This window comes from Natrix helvetica (assembly GCF_964273705.1).
Source record: "Natrix helvetica genome assembly, chromosome: 2".
NCBI lineage: Eukaryota > Metazoa > Chordata > Lepidosauria > Squamata > Natricidae > Natrix > Natrix helvetica.
The window spans coordinates 250,602,390-250,621,260 of record NC_138552.1 but is presented as its reverse complement, the minus strand read 5'-3'; the positions used below and the strand labels follow the sequence as shown (position 1 = coordinate 250,621,260).

The 18,871-nt window shown below is 38.8% G+C and overlaps 1 protein-coding gene across 2 annotated transcripts in view; it reads left to right on the top strand.

Moving 5' to 3' along the window:
* Nucleotides 1–3,849, top strand: part of SRBD1 (S1 RNA binding domain 1) — a 150,360-nt gene extending 146,511 nt beyond the window's left edge. For both annotated transcript variants that reach the window (XM_081941366.1, XM_081941367.1), the window contains exon 21: nt 2,237–3,849. In XM_081941366.1, the coding sequence (XP_081797492.1) occupies nt 2,237–2,526 (290 nt within the window). In that variant the 3' untranslated portion in view covers nt 2,527–3,849. The remainder of the gene's footprint in view (nt 1–2,236) is intronic.
* Nucleotides 3,850–18,871: the final 15,022 nt, after the last annotated feature.

Here is an 18,871-nt window from a genome sequence, read left to right as displayed (position 1 = left end):
CTATGCATTGCAATTATCAAACTGGTAATAGTTAAATCAATTCATTTGCAGCTCATATTACAATTTATTACCCCATAAGTTTATTTTCTTCTTTTTATGCAATAATTGGGGACTTATGGTTTTTTCTAAACAATTTTCCATTTAAGGAAATGACATTTAAATATATATTTCTAAAATACCTCATCTAAAACATGAACTTATTCTATATTAAATATATTTTCTTTCTAAATATGGATCTTAAAACATATTTTGTTACACTATCATTTAACTACTGAAATGTTTAGTAAGTGTGGAAGCTAGTGGTTCTCAGGCATTCTTTCAGGTCACTTCATATCCAAATTCCTCAAACATCCCTAGTGAAGTGTTGACTGCTTTTAATAGACTCAAAAAGCTTTCAGGATCAGATTAACATTGACAATAGGATGCTGTGAACTGGACCATATCTTTAATTAAATTGCACTGAAATTAGGAGCAGCTGTATTCTCGAAACAGGTTTTTGCAGTGTTGCACTCAACTACAACATAGATTATGGCAGTAACAGTTGCTTTAGGAAGTCATGCAAGTAGATTGCATCAGACTGTGGAGATTCATAGGAACTCAACAATTAAAATAAAAACAATTCTGGGATTGAATAGGCGCTGGCTAACTAAATGTATTTTTTAAAAACAGTGGTAGAAAATAAAGCAGGCACCTTTCAGAATGGGGGGAGGTCACAAGAGGAATAAAGGTCAGATTTCAATGCCCTGTTTTTCTAGCACAGTAGCAAGAAGTATGGAAGTTTTTCTTTCATTTTTTAGAAGCCATTGCTGTACTATTTAACTGTTGTTTGAAACGAGCAAACATCAATCTGTAGGTTATAAAACTGACTTGTTTAAACAATCTATGTTTCTTATTAACTGTAGTTCAAATGACATTGTTAATGAATCGTGGAAGCAAAAGTTTTTGAACTCAGAAGCAGAGAAGCCAGAGGATATATATCTTAGTTTCAGTCTAGTTTGTATTTGTCACACTAATTTATGAGCCAGTCCACCAACCCTGGTGACTTCTAGATGTATCACATTACAACAACAACACCCCACCCCTGTATTTCGCCAGCCTAATATAACAATTGACAGTGCTGGTTTGGAGATGGTGAGAATTATAGTCTAATATATCTGGATGATGCAGGATAGGGAATTAGTCTAACTGTGCAATTATAACTGTATTTCATCTCTTTTCCACAGCCATCAATGCACACAAAAACACCTTGGGAGAAATCTGTAAAAGCCCTTGGCTACCCGTTCATATCACCCTTAGACCCAGTACCTGAGCGGAAAAGCAAGTCTTTAATGCCTCCCAAAAGGGCTGGGATTAAATTAATCTGGGTGTGGAAAAATATTATGTCAAGCCTATTGAGGATTTTATTTATTAAATTTTTATGCCTGCCGTCCCCTTTATAAGGTGAAATTAATCTCGATAAATTTCAGATCGTTACTAACAGATAATATGGTTCAATTGACCATGACTTACAACTCTTTCAGAACCGGCCATAAGCGTGTGACGTAAATAAAAAACACATCAGTTTATATTTGAAAAGATGGTTAGATGACATTTGACCTGCCAGCACCAGTGAAAAGAAATAATAGAAGTAATATATGGTAGCAATATATGATTATACAGCAGAAATTTTAATTATGCAGTGGATTGCTCTGTAGCCTGGAGGCCCTCTGTACTTCATTTAACAACTCTCAAGTTCATTTAATAGCTGCATCAAGGAAAGCAGGGAGTCTGGTCTTTAAGCCAGGCTTTTTCGGCTGTTGCAACTTATGACCATAATGGGCAGACTCATACTTCTCATAAAAATAATGGGCAGACTCATACTTCTCATAAAAAACTTGGTCACTGTGTGGACACAATGCCGATCTGATGTACCACTCTGTTAATCTGTTAAATCTGTTATATTCTCATAGTCTTAATGCCATCTAGCATGAAATAAAATTACCCCTCAGAATACCCAGCTACCGTACATTAGACATTAATGATTATGTTTCATCGGACAAAATATTTTAACCATCAGTTCAGGGTGCTTTTCATTTGTGGGAATCCGAACAAATATATAATGAAATTGTGGGTCTCAAAAATAAAACTGAGGTCATCTGTAGATTGCCTAAACTAGAATTTAGAAAGTTCTCTTTCCAAAGTTTTATTTTAAAATCATTTTAAAATCATTTTTATTTTGGTTTTTTCTTTCATACAGATTTTGATCAACCTGATTTCAAAAAAAGCATTGTTTGTCCTGAAGATTTAAGAGTTGGAACTATTCTCACAGGAAGAGTTGAAAATGCTACTCTCTTTGGAGTTTTTGTTGACATTGGAGTTGGTAAAGCAGGATTAATTCCAATTCGTAGCATAACAGAAGACAAACTTTCAAAAGCGAAGAAAAGAAGAAGTCTTGGTCTTGGCCCAGGAGAAAAAGTTGAAGTCAGAGTGCGTGAAATTGATCTTCCACGGTCCAGAATAAGTTTAGAGTTGATTCGTGTATTGTGAGCAATTTTTCATTTTTCATAGTAAGGGCTACAATCTCAACATTGATGAGCATATAGTATAAAAAGGAGGAGCAAGTTAGAATCTTTATTCAAACTACAGCTAAAAGGGCATGTTAGCTATTGACAAAAAAAGCAAAAAAAAAAAATTCTAGTTGTATGAATGACTGTAATCATCTAGGGTGCAAAGGCTATCAACTTAGCTATAGCTGTTTGTAGTGGTTTTATACAACAGTTGTGAAAGTCACTTATTTCTGAACATCCAGCCTTTGACTTCCATGAAATGTATTAAAAGATAGAATACTTTCATAGGCATTTGTGAAACATGTATATGGGTTAATAAGTGCCTGAAACAAACCATCATTCCTCAAGCAAACAAAATGATTAAATCTCAATAATCAAAATGATCCAGTCAAGCTTTAACCTACTACATTTTATCAAGAGTGTACTTGATTTCTAGGATTTTTTTAAACTCCTATTTCCATAGTTCTACATTTCAAATTTAACTTTAAAAAGTAACAAAAATATATTCCTATGTTTAAGTGAGTATTATGAAACTTTGTATCTCCAATTGTAGTTGACAATTTTGTTATGATAGTTCTGACTATTTTCCCCATCCACAATCTTTCATTCTTACTAATGTAAAAAGTCATATTAGAAAAAAATCTTTGATCTGAAATCCTCTATGGTAAACTTGTGCCTGGGCTGTATAAAACATTATCTGCATATAAGAATGTCAGAAAAAAAATAATTCCTTGCTGTTTCTGTAGCAGCTTTAATGTTCTATGAGGAAGGATTTTGTCTGCATGAAGGAATATTCAGCCATCTTATTCCATTACTATAATGTGAAATAACGCAGGCCTGACCTAGTTTTTTTTAATAAAATTGTTTAAATTTCAAGGGTAACTTGAGAAATTAACTCCAGCTCTTACCTTATGTGTAAAATTTTATTAGCTTCCATGTAACTATTGTTCGTTTTTGTTATAGAGAGAATCTGTCCTTTCCTTTGCAGTCTCACCTCAGTAGTATGGATCTGTTCCTAAAAATGTTTCTTTAAAAGGTTTTAATTTACACTTATTTTACTTTTTGCTAGCTGACCCTTTTTAAAAGAGAATAGTAATTATGGAAAGCAAGTTTGTTTAGATCCCAAATTACAGTGTTATATTTTATTATCTCAACCTGGAAAAAATTAACAGCAGGTACTGATTTTTTTTATATATGCATTGAGTTACACAATACATTGTAATTTTGATAAACAGCATTTTCATTTAGAAGAAAATTGACCAATGTTTCCTTGAAAAACATGTTTATTAAAAAATGCATTTGCCTGAAAGTTCTTTTTGTCTTAATTATTATTGGAAATCAGCACGTAAATATTTTTGTGCAAACATTTTTAGAACTAGTTTTGCTAGATAACCATTTTGTGAACTCTGCTGTGGGAACAGTTTTACCAACTGTGATTGTTTTTATTATTCATGCTTCTTTCACATTCCTCATTTATGATTAGTATCAGGGAGACTAAATACCATAGGCATGCACAAGGGGCAGCTGATGATGATACAATACAATAGCAGAGTTGGAAGGGACCTTGGAGGTCTTCTAGTCAAACTCCCTGCCCAGGCAGGAAACCCTATACAGTTTCAGACAAATGACTATGATAATGATGTTCAATATATGATTCCTGCGATGAGATTACTTAGGCCCACAGATGGAAAGATTTGAGACTACCCCCTATGGAGGAATGGTGGTAAAGTTGACAAATGTTACCGAAATGGATAAATTGGCTTCTTTGATTAGAGAAAAAAACATTTACATTTATTGATGACTAGAAGGGTCTTATGGACTTTATGGGTAAAAATGAAAAAAAAAGTAAGGGCAGTGGTTTTTTTTTTCTATTTCTCAGTTCTTTTTGTGTCCAGAGAGAGCCAGGGGGTGGCCATTTCAGTGTGCCCAATCATTTGGTAAGGAGAGGCTGTGGAAATATATGTAGGGCCTCTATGAGGACCATTATGTAGTCATCTGTTGGGTAAACTCACATACATTCATTTTGGAGTTGGAATCAGTGGTACAGTTGAAGTTTGAAGTTGCTTGAAGCTTATGTGGCCCAGTTATCTGGGAAGAATTCAAACATGAATTCATGTTTGAATTCAGCCATGAAGAAATGGGACAGGATCCTGGTTGCTATGAATATATTCTCCTTTGTTGTAGATCCCTGTCCCGCCTGACTGACCACGTTCCGCCAGAAGTGATTGATAGTTGGGTCCAGATGGTAGTGAATGTTTCAGTGTGGGAGAGGATGTAATTGTCACTCCTCCTTAAGAGATCATCATTGGACCCTCTCCAGTGGAACCCCTCGTGGTCTCTATGATCTGTTATTGCTGACTGGAATTTTTGAACGTTATATGTTTTCTTTGTTTTTATTGTATAATCTTTGTTTTGTTTTGTTTTGTGCTGTTAGCTATCCAGAGTTGATATGGAATCAGGTAGCATAAACAATTTCATTGTCAGTTCTGAACCTGGTTGTTGTATCTGTTATCATTAATTTGGTCATCTTAATATTTAGTCCCATTTTTTACTTGTGTTTCTTGGCTTTAATCACAATTGCCTTTTCAGCTATGCGAGTAATGCCATCAGCGTAGTGCAGGTGATTAATGTTTCTTTCTTCAGTTTTAAAACCACACTCATCTTCTTCCAATCCAGTTTCCCTCAATATATATTCATTACTTGACTCCTAACCATATGGTGAGACATAATTTTATGTGGGCTTACAAAGTATGGTTTACGTAAATTATGATCAGTGTTATTCAGGGGCCAGTCCTAATTTTACTTGAGAGTTGGTTAATACCGTTCACTTAACCATAGTGATTTATTTGTCTTTGGCTCTAACTTAACACAGAAACCCATCTACTGTGACTTAGAGTTATTCTGTATTTTAGATCTTGCTGCCCAAGACTAAGCATTTCTTCCATATGCAACAAGATAACTTACTTTATCACATGAGTTGGCAAAGTTATCAACCAATCATTCATTATTACAAACCTATTAAATCCTTTACCACATAGCACATGCCCCTGTCTATAATAAAAGTAAGATGGAATAAATTGAATTTCAATAATACACAGCTGATTTTTAAAAGCTTTATCTCAAAGAAGTGAACTTCTAAATGAACTGGGATGGCTGCTAAAGCTATCTGGTCCGTAGGAAAAAGTCATTTTTTTCATATCATTTACATATACTTAGGGATCAGTCATATAGATTAAGTTTGAGGTCATGATAATAAAATTGCATGAAAAATGTACTAACTGCATTTAAGATGAATAAAATAATGGTTTTGTTAGCCCTTCACTTTCATAGCTCATGAAAAGCTGCAACTGAGAATATGATTTGCTTAAAAAAAAGATATGCGAACACTTCATAATTTGCAAATTTTACACAAAACATGGCAAAAATGTGTTGGAGGCTTTACTTAGATGTTTATCTCGTTCATTTTAAGATACGTTTAATTGTTTTTAAGAAAAGTCCTGAGATGATTTGCGAACATAGGCTACTATGAGAAATAACCAAAGACAACTAGAGCTCTTTTGACGTGTAAAATAACTTACACATAAAAGGTTCAGCTTACCTGAGAAAATATCATCTACTGCAAAGATTCACCTATAAAAAGGTCCAGTCTTTTCAGTAGCTACCATAGCTCTCTGGAAGGCCCTTGTTGCACAGGTGAAGGGCACTATCTTTGAGATGGCTTTTTAAAAAAAAAATCTTGTAAACATCTCTCTTTGGGCAGGTTTTTCTTTGTTGATCTCCTAAATTCATGTTTAATGTTCTTGGTTTTGACTTTTTTTAGATTTTGTAAATGGTGAGATCACAATATTTGAATTGGCAATATTTGAAATCAACCAATAACATTAAAAAACAATACTTTGGCCAGTTGTTAACCCATCTGATGTACAGCCTATCAAATGTGCTGGACTAGGATTTGTGTTATGGATGGGTAGATAGATGGGTAGAGGGGGAGAGAAAGAGAGAGAGAGATGATAGGCAGGCAGGCAGGCAGACAGACTGACCTAGGCATACAGATAGGCAGGAAGATAACTTGTTACTGAGAGATTTAGATAGTTACGGTGCCAGTTGGATTGGATTGGATGTGATGGGATAGAATAGAATAGAATAGAATAACTTTATTGTCACTTTGAATGTACACTAATCGATATACATTATTATTATTATTTTGCATACAGGTCTCAAAGGGTCACCATCGCCAATATACACTACATAAACATGACAAAATAAATAAATACAAAATTATGCATATACTCACCTATATTATATGATCAAGAGAAATAACACATCTAGTTCGGATATATATATGAACATGGCGCAAAAAACAAATCTTGCGAATTTACCAAACAGATGGCATAGGGAACAAAGCTGTTACAGAATCTGGTAGTCCTGCTAGAAATACTTAATAGCCTTAATAACCTTAATAGCTACTATAAACAGCTCTACAGGAAGCTACTTCCAAAACTGAAAGCAGTATGGTTGAGTGAGTTTACTCCTGTGTATAGACCTTGCCTGCAGGGCTTCTGTGGATAGCAAGAATATATATTTATAGGCATAGGTTACCTAGCCCAGCAGGAAGGAAGTGTTCTCTGTGGCAGCATACTTTCTTTGGAATAATCTCTTCCTCACAGGTATAATAATATGCCTTCTTCAAGTCAGCAAAAAACTAATATAAATTGTACTCCCCTAATGGCTGAATCCTACTCTGCTTTAGTGATGATGTTTTTACATTTTTGATGTGGGACACCATAATATCAGTAATTGACAGATTCCCCCAGTTGCATCCCTCCCAACAACATCATTTTCCAGGGTGAAAAACGAGCCAAATGCTGTATTTCACAGGACAGGCTTGCCTGGCTGTGGGCAAATTTTCGCACAAAGGTTCCAGCTACTTTTAAATTGCCTGAAAGACATATTATTGGTGTGGTGACATATTATTGGGTTAGCACTGGAATTGCTAACCCGTTAAGCTATCTCTGACCACAGTTCTAACACTCTTGTGAAAGTATTGGGCTATTTATTCAAACCCTTGGCCAATCCTCTTCTGGAAAACCGCTGAAGACATACTGTATATGAAAGAACCTATGCAATGCCAAAGCTCTTTCTGATCTGCCAGTCAGCCATTACACCAGTAGACAAAATGCCCATAAAAGGCAGTGTCTAGTGATTGAGATCCCAGTCTCTCTAACATCATCAAAGAGGCATGACAGATCATTTGTTGCAGGGGTGTCCAAACTCAAGGGTGCTTAGATCTGGCCCACAGTGCCTCTGCCAGTAAAAATGGAGCTCAGGCTGGCCCAAGCTCCATTTTCGTTGGCAGTGGGTTGCAGGAGGCCGTCCCAGCCAAAAACGGAGCTCGTGAGGACTGAGTGCAGCCTCCTGAGCTCTGTTTTCACTGGCAGAGGGTTGCAGGAGGCCACTGCAGCCAAAAATGGAGCTTGGGACCCCCGCAGAGCACTCAGGTCACCATAGATGCTGCCTGCCATGAGTGATGTCAAGCTGGCCATGCCCACCCTGGTTCCCTGAAGTCAAACAACCCTGATGTGGCCCTCAATGAAATTGAGTTTGACACCCCTGGTTTGTAGGGAGAAAAAACTTGCATTGGGAAGAGAGGGAAAGCAATATTTGGAACAATAATAATGCTGAAGGTAACAATTCTTTTCCTTTTCCCTTCAGCTTTTAAATGTTTTTATACTATTTTATATTTATATTTTATATTATTTATTTCACTCAGGATGAATAGTTTTGGTGATGGAGGACCTCTATCAGAGGGTTTGCAGCATGACTACTATTAGGAGACAACCCAGGAGCAAAACACAGCGCACAGAGACTTAGACATTTAACAGTGGTTTATATACAACATATACAGAAATACACGTGGTAGCAAATACCTCACAAGTAATCAATCTTCTTAACTCCAGACGGAGAACTTAGCAATGGATACCGGACACAAGGAGAGAGAAATAAGTCCTCTCCTGGCTGCCTTATATAAACACCACCTAAAGTGATAAAGACTTTTGTGGACCCCTTCATAGTCTTCAACTGGCTATACCAATGCTGATTCATCTTCTTTGCATCAGCCTTACATTTCATCAGCTTTACAGTTGCATTAGCTTTTCAGCTGGTCAGCTCTTAAATCTCATTACCTTAACAACTTCATTTAAAGTTTCTTGACTTTGAATGAGTTCTTGAAGCAGCAAGGGCGAGACTAGACAGTAGGATGATGCAAAATATGTCAGCTATGTCCAAATATAAGAGTCAGTTTGGAATTATCCATTTTTTCCTGAGTTTTTGGTAGAATTTGTGAGGGGTTTCTTTCTTTCTTAGAACATTAGGTCAGCTTAAACTTAAAATAGTGGGAAATAGTCAATTTCTCACCAACAAGGATAAGAAATAAATCTCTACAGCACTTCAGATCTGAAGACAAAAAGTGTTTGGGGAATGTTCACATGGAACCTGTCCTTTATGCATCCTTTCCTGGTATCTCACAGCTGCCCCCTGTAGCTATGTTTTTTCTTTAAGGAAAAATGTAGTTGGCTCAAGGAGTTGCGAAAATATTTTTTTATGTGCTCTGAAACAGCTTTCCCCCCCTTTCGGTCCAGAATGTCATTGCACATTAGAGGTGGGTTGCAAATCCCAGCACTGGTGCTCGCACACACAGAAGTGTCTGGGCAGGTGGGCGGAGCCTCCCACTGCCACTACCGGTTCGCCCAATCCGGGCCGAACCAGGAGCAACCCACCTCTGCTGCACATCCCTAGTAAGGAGGAAAGGGGCTTACCTAAAAGAGGAGCTTGGTCTTATGGAAATAGTCCAAAGGAGCACTGCACTTCTCCAAACCTGCAGTCACTGCATTTCTCCAGATCTGAAGGCATGGTCTCAGGCTTTCAGTAGGTTCCCTCGTTACCTGCACATTCGTGTGTCTGCATAGAAAACGCATCCATTGAGATATCCACACAGGCAAAGGCAAAGCTGCAGAATTAGAAACAGAAGATGAAAACAAGTCCTCAATGAGAAACAAGCTCTCTATGTCAGAAGAGAGGCATTAGGATATGTGTAATCTTTAGTCCTCCCCAATGCTGCCTGGTACAGGAAGTGTATTTCCCTGCTCCCTCCTCAGTTCGGACACCTATGGCTTGTAGGGGTGGGACAACTGAGATGTGAGGATATCCAAAGATAAGAGGGGAACAAGACTCCTGCTTTAGATAGTTGCCACACCGCTTCTATTATGTCTAGGTGCTGGGCCAAAAGGTCTTTTATTGGAACATGATTTCACCTCGCCTGTCTAGGACACATGTTGTGACTATATGGGACAATACATTTAGCGCTGTTGTTACTACTGTGCTTCTTTCATTCCTTGAATGAGATCATCAGCTGAATGAAGACAAGCTGGCTGGAGCTAAGCTCAGACAATGGGGGTGGGAGGGAAGGTGGGAGAGAGGAAAGGGGAATAATGACTATTTTTATGGCCAGTCTCATTTTCACTAGACAGCCTCTATCCACTATTCAGCTCCAGCGATTCTACATTCTCAAGATCCTTCTGGATTTGTCTTCGATTCTGCTACCTAATCAGCAACAGCTGCTAAAAGCATTTTCTGATTTTTGTGGCCAAACTGCAGCCTATCCTGGCAAGATGCAGCGGTAGTCACATTGAGGTCTGTCTTTATGATTTCCAGGACTGTTTAGCAGAAATGTTTCTTCCCTGGAAAGAAAACCATTGAAAGTGAAGAAGCATCACTTTGGCTGCAGCTAAATTAGTCCTCTCCTTCACAAGCTTTGATTGGGACTGGCTGTGTGGTGCTATTCTATAAGATAACAATTAGAAAATAAACATGTGGAGCTGAGCACCCTTCAGTTCTCTAAAAAAAGTAAAAAGAGACTTGCTCGAAGCTTCCTACTTCTGTATCACGTTTTCAGCAATGCCTAGTCAATTCCTTTTAGGAAGCTCAAAGTCAGGATGCAACACGTATTACATTTGCCTAGTAGTTACTCTCTAGCAGATAGGATTTAGACCAGTGGGGGGTTATGGATCCCGTTGCAACCGGTACATTTCAACGAGGCCAGGCATCCACCACATGAACGTGTGCATCACACATGCACACGCGGGCAGCATGTGCATGCGTACTTACCGCCCATGATGCTCCAGCTCCTCAGTGGAGCATCTTGCAGGCGGCGTATGCTCCGTGCGCATGCGCGGAAGCCCCGAACAGCTCAAATACAGGTAAGGAGTGCAGGTGGGCCCTCCAGAGCACCGGAACGGAACGGTACCTAGTGCTCCCAGCAGGCACCGGTACACCTGTACCGGGGCATACCGGTCGTATCCCACCACTGATTTAGATATATAATGCTGTTGAACTAAAAATTTCAATCAGAATACTATTTCACATTGACTCTTTGTACAAAGCAACACTCACAAGAGGACGATCTCAATTGGTTTGGGTGAACTCTAAGTTATTCACCTTCTATGGAGAGTCAAGAATGAATAAGCACTGAATGAAAAAGATGGAAATCTGTCAGTTTCAGACCAAGAATGACATAGAACAATCCAGCAAATTTCAATTCTTTATTTGCTCACACCATATAAACAGAATTTTGCCAGAGTAAACTTAACTACTCTCACCATAATGGATACATCCTGGGAAATTCTAGGGAGTGGCTCTCTTATATCTCTTCCTCTGGCTCCTATCCAGCTGCCTCTTGTCTCTCCTCTCTCCTTGGAATGTCCTCCCTCCTTTCTGCTTCTATAGACCACCGCACCTCTCCCCTCATAGACACCATCCATCACATATGGAAAAGTAAGTAACCAGTTGGAGAGAGGTGATTTGGTCAGCAAAGAAAGGATGAATAAAATCAGTATATAAAGAGTGATTCTCTCAGGGAGATGAGAAAACTAAGAAAGCTTCGGTTAAATGGAATTGATGCAATTTTCAGCAGGGGTATTTGCAGGTGTAATAATACTGTATGTAAGAATGACCTTGGGAGACAGGGAAAGCCATATCCATGGAAACAGTTAAACAAGAGGCAGCTTAGGCTACAAAAGGATTGTAGGTGAGGCAAATATGTTTAGTTTCTTGGGTTGTAAAGATGAAGACTTTTAGTCTGCTTTAGTCTGATAAGATTCTGTCTGCAGGTGAAGAACAATAAACAAAACTACTCAGAAGTAACTCCATGTGTTGTTCTTGGTTCTTGGGACCTGACAATGGGTAAGGAACAATAAGGAAATCAGCTTGGAAGAATCATAATATGCCTGATGGTGCAGTGCTTAAAGTGCTGTATTGTAGACAAACTTGGCCCAGAGGCTGGAATTCGATCCTGACAGGGCTCAAGGATGAGTCAACCTTCCATCCTTCTTAGGTTGATAAAATGAGGACCCAAATTGTTGGGGGAACTAAGCACTAAGTAGCAGTATATAAGTCTAGATGCTATTGCTATGCTTGGTTTATGGAACCTGATGGCAAATATCATTCTCAGCAAGGGAGAGATCGGAAGTGTAAAGAGCAAAAGAATGTATGAAGTGATGAATGGATATGATCAAAATATGTCTGGTTTACAAGGTGTGGAAAGGTATCATAAATGGTTTAATCTCAACTAGATTTAGCTATTCGTTGCCTCAAACTGCGAAATGGGCAGCCTATAAATTTAAAAAATAAAATAAAAAAGTTTTCTTTTCCTTATCTCATGCTTTAATTAGTTTGGCTCCCTATTTCATACCTTTTCTATAATTTGCATAGCTTCACTTACTACCAAGAAAATGACAGTATTAGTATATGGCATATGATGTAAAGCGAGAGAGAAAGAATGGTTCAGTTCAAGCCAGACAAGAATTTGGAGACCCTAAAGGTCTTTCCTTTTCTTTTCCATTACATTAGAAGATCAATTCGTACAATTTGTCCCAAACTTTGTTAGCTCTCACAGCTCACCCATATTGCCTGCATTTCATCTTTTAACAAACTTTCTTCTTGTCAAAAGGGCAAGGGCAATGTAGTCTTCCACTTACGACCAGAATTGAGACCAAAATTTCTATTGTTAAGTGAGACATTTGTTAAGTGAGTTTTTCCCCATTTTACAAACTTTCTTGCCACGGTTGTTGCGTGAATCCCTGAAGTTGATAAGTTAGTAACCTGGTTATTAAGGGAATCTGGCTTCCCCATTGACTCTGCTGGTCAGACGGTCACAAAAGGGGATCACATGACCTTAGGATACCGCAATAGTCATAAATATAAACTAGTTGCCAAGCATCTGAATTTTGAACATATGATTATGGACATTGGTCACTTTTTTCAGTGTCGTCGTAACTTCAGTCACTAAATGAACTAAACGTTGCAAGTTGAGGATTACCTGTAGCTAGCTTTGGTGGAGAAACCAGAGACAGTCCTCTTTGCTGTCTGCTCTCTCTTTCTTTGTCTAAGAAGACAAGTCTTAATTTCTTCAGGTGAACAGAAGAACTTTCAAGATTTCTTTTTAACTTGGACCTGTGGAAGAACCACATACAGTTTGGCCAAAAAGAATGGTACCATGAGTTTTAAAGTTGCTATTCGATTTGCTTTTATCCTTATCTATAGGCAGTTTTAGCCGGCTTCTATTTCCATTTTAGGAAGGATTTAGTTTGAGATTAAGATAACAAAAATAGTAGTAGTAGAATGGATTACATTTAAATCAGAGATAGAGTAGCTGGAGTAGGGATTGTACTGGAGTTGCTGGGAAGATTGCAGGGGGAAGATGAAGATTAATGTGTGGGAAACGGACCACAGGAGCCCCACTAACCTCTCTCTAGGATTAAGGATTACATTAAATAGAGTTTGGTGCCTAGGGATCTTGTATTAGGTTTAAAACTAAGATAATAATAATAATAATAAAATTTTATTTGTTAGCCGCACCCTCTCCCGAAGGAATCGGGGCGGCGTACAGTAAAAAACACATAAAATACAAATATAGACAATACATACACAAAAATATAGACGTATACATGGAGGAGGTAGCTGAGATGAGGTAGCTGTACACATCCCAATCTGAAAACAGTAGTGGAAGAAAATGTTACAAGTGATATACTCAGAGCTTTGTTTTGGCTTTTCTCTGGCAGAAGAGTCTTAACAATCAGTCACAGCATCCTAGGTCTGAAGCTCTTTTGAGTTTTCTAGTACATCCACAGCCTATTTATTATTATTTACATAATAGAAGTCCATGCAGGCAAATCAGTTTTGTTTTCCTTTTCCCTCCTCTTCTCCTTTTCCTTTTGTGTGATGTCTTTTTAAAAAATAAGATACAATTACTATTTGTAATTTTTGCTTAGGAACACTGAAAAAATTAATGCAAATGTTTTAAGCAAATGAAGAAGCAAGTGAAACAAAGAAGCAAGCTAACAGATGGAGGAGCCATTTTCTTTTATGTCCTGCTTATAATATTTCATCCTGAAGGCATCTGGTTATGGTTAACAAATACGTGAACTAGCTGAAGGTCTAGATGGATGCTTTGATCCATCAGCACTCCTTATCTTCTCATTTCTGATCAGATCTCCAAATTTAAAGAACCAAATGAAGCCCAGGGAATTCCAATACAAATTAAAATAGTTTATGTTAGAGAAAAGGAATCTGGTCTATTCCCAGGGTACATTCCGTGTATCTTTGTTTCATTACAGGACAATTCAAATGAAAGGAATAATGTGGCAAAAATTATGAAAACATTTCCTTCAACTGGAGTTGGCACTGGAGTTTCTATTAGCAGTGAAAGGACAATCTATTGAAATTAAGTTCAGCATTATGGATATTCCCTTATTGTTTTCTTTACAACAGTGCAGAAGAGATTTGCCTTCCCTCTGACTTCCCACCACAACCTGGAACTCTGGAATTTCCTGGTCATCTCCCATCCAAACGTGTGTAGCTTTTTTATATCAGTCAGGTTAACTAGGAATTCTCTAGCTGAGCAATCCCACAAGAGCAGTTCTACCTCTTCCAGTACAGCCCAGCTCCAGCCTGTTCTGCATGCAGCTCACCATTCTCTGTTGCAGTAGAACTATGGGGAGCAGTGGTGGGTTCTGGACCCGTTGTAACCGGTACGGTTGCAACGGGGCCCGGCATCCTCCACATGAATGTGTGCAGCGTGTGCATGGATCTTATCATCCAGCAATGCCTCTGCAAGCCTCTGTGATGCTCCAGTTGCTCGGCGTAGTGTCGCACAGGTGCTGTAGGTGCAATGCGCATGCACAGAAGTGCCAAAAGGTTTAAAGACAGGTAAGGAGCACGGCGGGCAGGCAGGCCCTCTGGAGCACCATACAGGAAGGTACCCAGTGCTCTGGGCAGGCTCTGGTACGCCCGTACTGGGGCGTACCGGCTGCAACCCCCAACTCATGGGGAGACTTTGTTCTCTTTGTCCTACATGTTTACTTGAGTCAGAAGTAGAAATACTATTTTAGACAATGTGGTTGAGACTGAATTCCAGCTTCTGAAGCTCTGGATGAGATGGATTCTTCAGATTCTTTTCAGTTGAGTTCAAATTCACATTAAATGAAATTTAATGCAGAGAAAAGCAAGGTTTTATACTTAGGCATGGAAAACCAAAGGTAAAAATGCAGATTAGGCAAAACAAAGCTCAAAAACAGTAATTGTGAGAGGAACCTTGGAGTCCTAGTGGACGATCACTTAAATATGAGCCAGCAGTATGCATCAGCAGCAACAAAAAAGCTTAGAAGGCATAGAATCAAAATCATGTGAAGTATTTGTACCACTTTATAAAGCCTTAGTAAGGCCACACCTGGAATACAGCATCCAGTTTTGGTCACCACATTACTTAAAAGATGTTGAGGCTTTGGAAAAATTGCAAAGAAGGGCAACTAAGATGATTAAGGGCCTGGAGACTAAAACATATGAAGAACGGTTGCTAGTCTAGAGAAAAGAAGGACTAGGAGTGACATGATAGCAGTATTCCAATATTTGAAGGGTTGCCACAAAGAGCAGAGGGTCAACTTATTATCCAGAGTACCAGAGGGCCGGACAAGAAACAATGGATGAAAACTACCCAAGGAGAGAAGCAAACTGTGGAATTAAGGAGAAACATCCTAATAGTGAGGACAATTAACCAGAGGAACTGCTTACCTTCAGAAGTTGTAGATGTTTCATCACTGGAGATTTTAAGAAGAAACTGGACAATCACTTGTTTGGTCTCCTGCTTGAGCAGGAGGTTGGACTAGGGTCTTCTGCTTGAGCAGGAGGTTGGACTAGAAGTCCCCCAAGGTCCCTTCCAGCTCTATTCTGGAAGCTTGTTTCAAGCCCGGCTTCTTGGTGGAAGCCACATTGCCTGCTCTTGTGGATAATGTGTAACAAGAAATTAGGGAAATAGTGTAGCCAATCCTCTTGTTAGATCTGTCAGAAGATCAGATAGCAGCAATCAGATCTAATAGGACAGGAGATTGGACTTACATCATCTCCACCTGCCTGGTTCTAACCCGTTCAGTCGAATATCATCTGTTTCGTAGGAGCTGTACTGGTTGCCACTAGGCAAACCAGTTCAAAGTACTGTAAAGCCTTTTACAGCTTGATTGCCTTATCTCCAGGTAGGAATTTCCTTGTGTCTAAACTGTCCAGTGTAGAGAGGATGCAGAGGAAATAAACCTGAGTGGTTTGCCTTATCTTAAGCATGGCACTCTTATCCTGTCACTTTGAAAAAAAGAATTTCTATAAAAAAGCACACAGTTGCTGCCAATTTAGTTTTCCAGATAGCTAATAGGCTTCAAATGGAGAAAATTTCCCTCTGAAACCACTTCCAGTACCTCTATTTGGAAAAGAGTCCTGGTTTTGAAGCTATTTAGTGTCCTACTCTCACTCTTCCTCCTGTCTCAAATAAAATTGGGTGGATGCTCTTCCAGACAGCACTGGGTGAGGGTAAAATGGCTCAGAAACCACTCAAACTCTGCTGGTCCTCTTATCTTCCAGGCATGGTGATTAAAAGAACTTCTCAGCCATAGTAGGAGAGTAGTAACTGCTTGGAGTCTATTTATGGGGACAACAATATTTATTGGCATAAAACTAGTCTTTTGTACACTAGATTTATGTACAGTTTTTGTACATTTCTTTTCTTTTCTTCCTACTGGACAGCCACCTATATGAAATGGTGTGTGGTCTCCTGCTTGAACAGAGGGTTGGACAAGAAGACCCCCAAGGTCCCTTCCATCTCTATTCTGATTGGTTGATTGATTGATTGATTAACTTTCTATCTTGTCAACAGCTTTGCTATGAATTCAAATATATTCTAAAAACACTTGTAAATGACTTCAAAGAACACAGCACCCTAGCTTTGAAGAGAGTAAATCCCAACCAACATCCACAGCATTATAGCCATAAATATTAATCAATGAACATAGAATTTCATTAGCTGTTAAGAAATAGTGCCTGGTGTTTATCTGTAATCCCATCATTCCTTAGATAAAATCTGGAAAATGGAACATGTGAATGGTTTAGGAAGGGCTGAAACGGAAATCAATCCAAGCTGCCCAAAAGAGTTCAGTGGATTCTTTTTTCAGGTGGAGCAGGAAGGCAGTGAATTGGATCCTAAATCTCTTATCGAAGACCAGAAAGCCTTAGAAAAGAATTTGTCAACTCCTTAGGTTGTCCAAGGTTCCAATTATTGCTTAAGCCAGGGGTGTCCAAACTTGGGAACTTTAAGACTTGTGGACTTCAACTCCCAGAATTCCCCAGCCAGCAAGTTTGGACACCCCTGGCTTAAGCAAAGATGTTCATTAATTATTTTGCTTGCTGTTTCATTTTCCTTTTATATTCTGATTCGTTTCATGGCTAGTTGCAAGGTTTATCTGTTGCATGCTTAATTTTTTTTTAACACCATGGGAATAAAGTTTCTTCCTATGGGAGAAGCAGAATGCCCAGAATTCTGAATATGGCCTTGTTGCAATTTAACCAGATGCACTTAAATCATTTTTATGACATCAGTTTATGTAAGGAAAAATAGTTGCGAAGTCGGGATTTCACTAACACTTCCATGCAGAGCATTGCTCAGGGAGCAACGGAAATGCTGTCAGTGGACTGTTCCAGTTTATATGGCTGACTCTATATTGCTTTGTGTTAGTATTTGCCCCCATGAGCTTCACAATTGTGACTTCTCCAAAGATCCTCCCTGCAAGGGACTGATTGAGACTCTGTAGGCAGATGCACTTGCCAGATTCCAATAAAGATGGCACCATGGGGAAAACCTAAGTCAATTATTGATGGGCAGCAGTCCATTAATCAGACAATCTCAAAATTAATCCCATATTCCCTCATTGTATTAGCGTGCCTTCATCCTTAGGTGTTACTGAGGAAATTCACAATTTGAGAAGAAATTCCCTCTGGCCTACTTATGCCCTTTTGAGAGTATTACATTAAGAAGAGGCGATGTATTGAAGATGGCTTGCCATTAGTTTCTGGAGAGGTAGGGCAGGCACTTTGGTGTCAACGTATGATTCATAATCATAAAACTCAGTGCCATTCCTATCAGTCTTGGCTGAATGAGGCAGGGGGAACTTTAGACTCTTTTGCAAAGTTAGAAAGCATGTAATGTGTTGGAGAAAGATGTCTAATTTTGGAGATTTTATCAGTGCTTTTCTTCTTCTTTTTCTTCTTTTCTTTCAGGCGTCTTAGAAGCCTGGGAGTAAGAACTTAAAAAAAGTATGTGAACTCTATTTTAGGAAACTAACCAGAGGTGGGTTGCTCCCTGTTCGGCCTGGATCGGCGAACCGGTAGTAGCAGTGAGCTCTGCCCACTCGCCCGGACGCTTCTATGCATGCGCAGAAATGTCGTAAATGCTCATGAGCACGCACAGGAGTGCGCCTGAATCGGTAGTGAAAAATTGGCAACCCACCACTGAAACCAACTCAAGAGTCTTAATGATGAGTTTGCCTCTAATGGATCCCACTCTGGTACCAGTACTGAGGATTAAGTCCTATGATAGCCTTTGTCAAGCATCTCCTCTGTATGCAAATAACATAGCTACAGAACTGCACACACCAGGTACTTATGATAACTGAACTGCTGTTGGGAGAGAGAAAAAATGCTTTCCAAAAAGTAAAGTAATAAATGGGTTGACATGGCATGTTAAGTCATGCCAGCTGATTAGTATGGATATATGGGCATCCTTCAGATATGTTGGAACTACAGTTCCCATGATCGATGGCCATGCTATTTGGAAAACATGGATTTTATAGCAGGAGATGATATGCCCTTAATTAATTTCATTTTTGGTCTGTGGGTTCATATCTGAGAACTGGTTAAACAATGCATAAAGGAATTAATTTTAAAGAGAACACTAG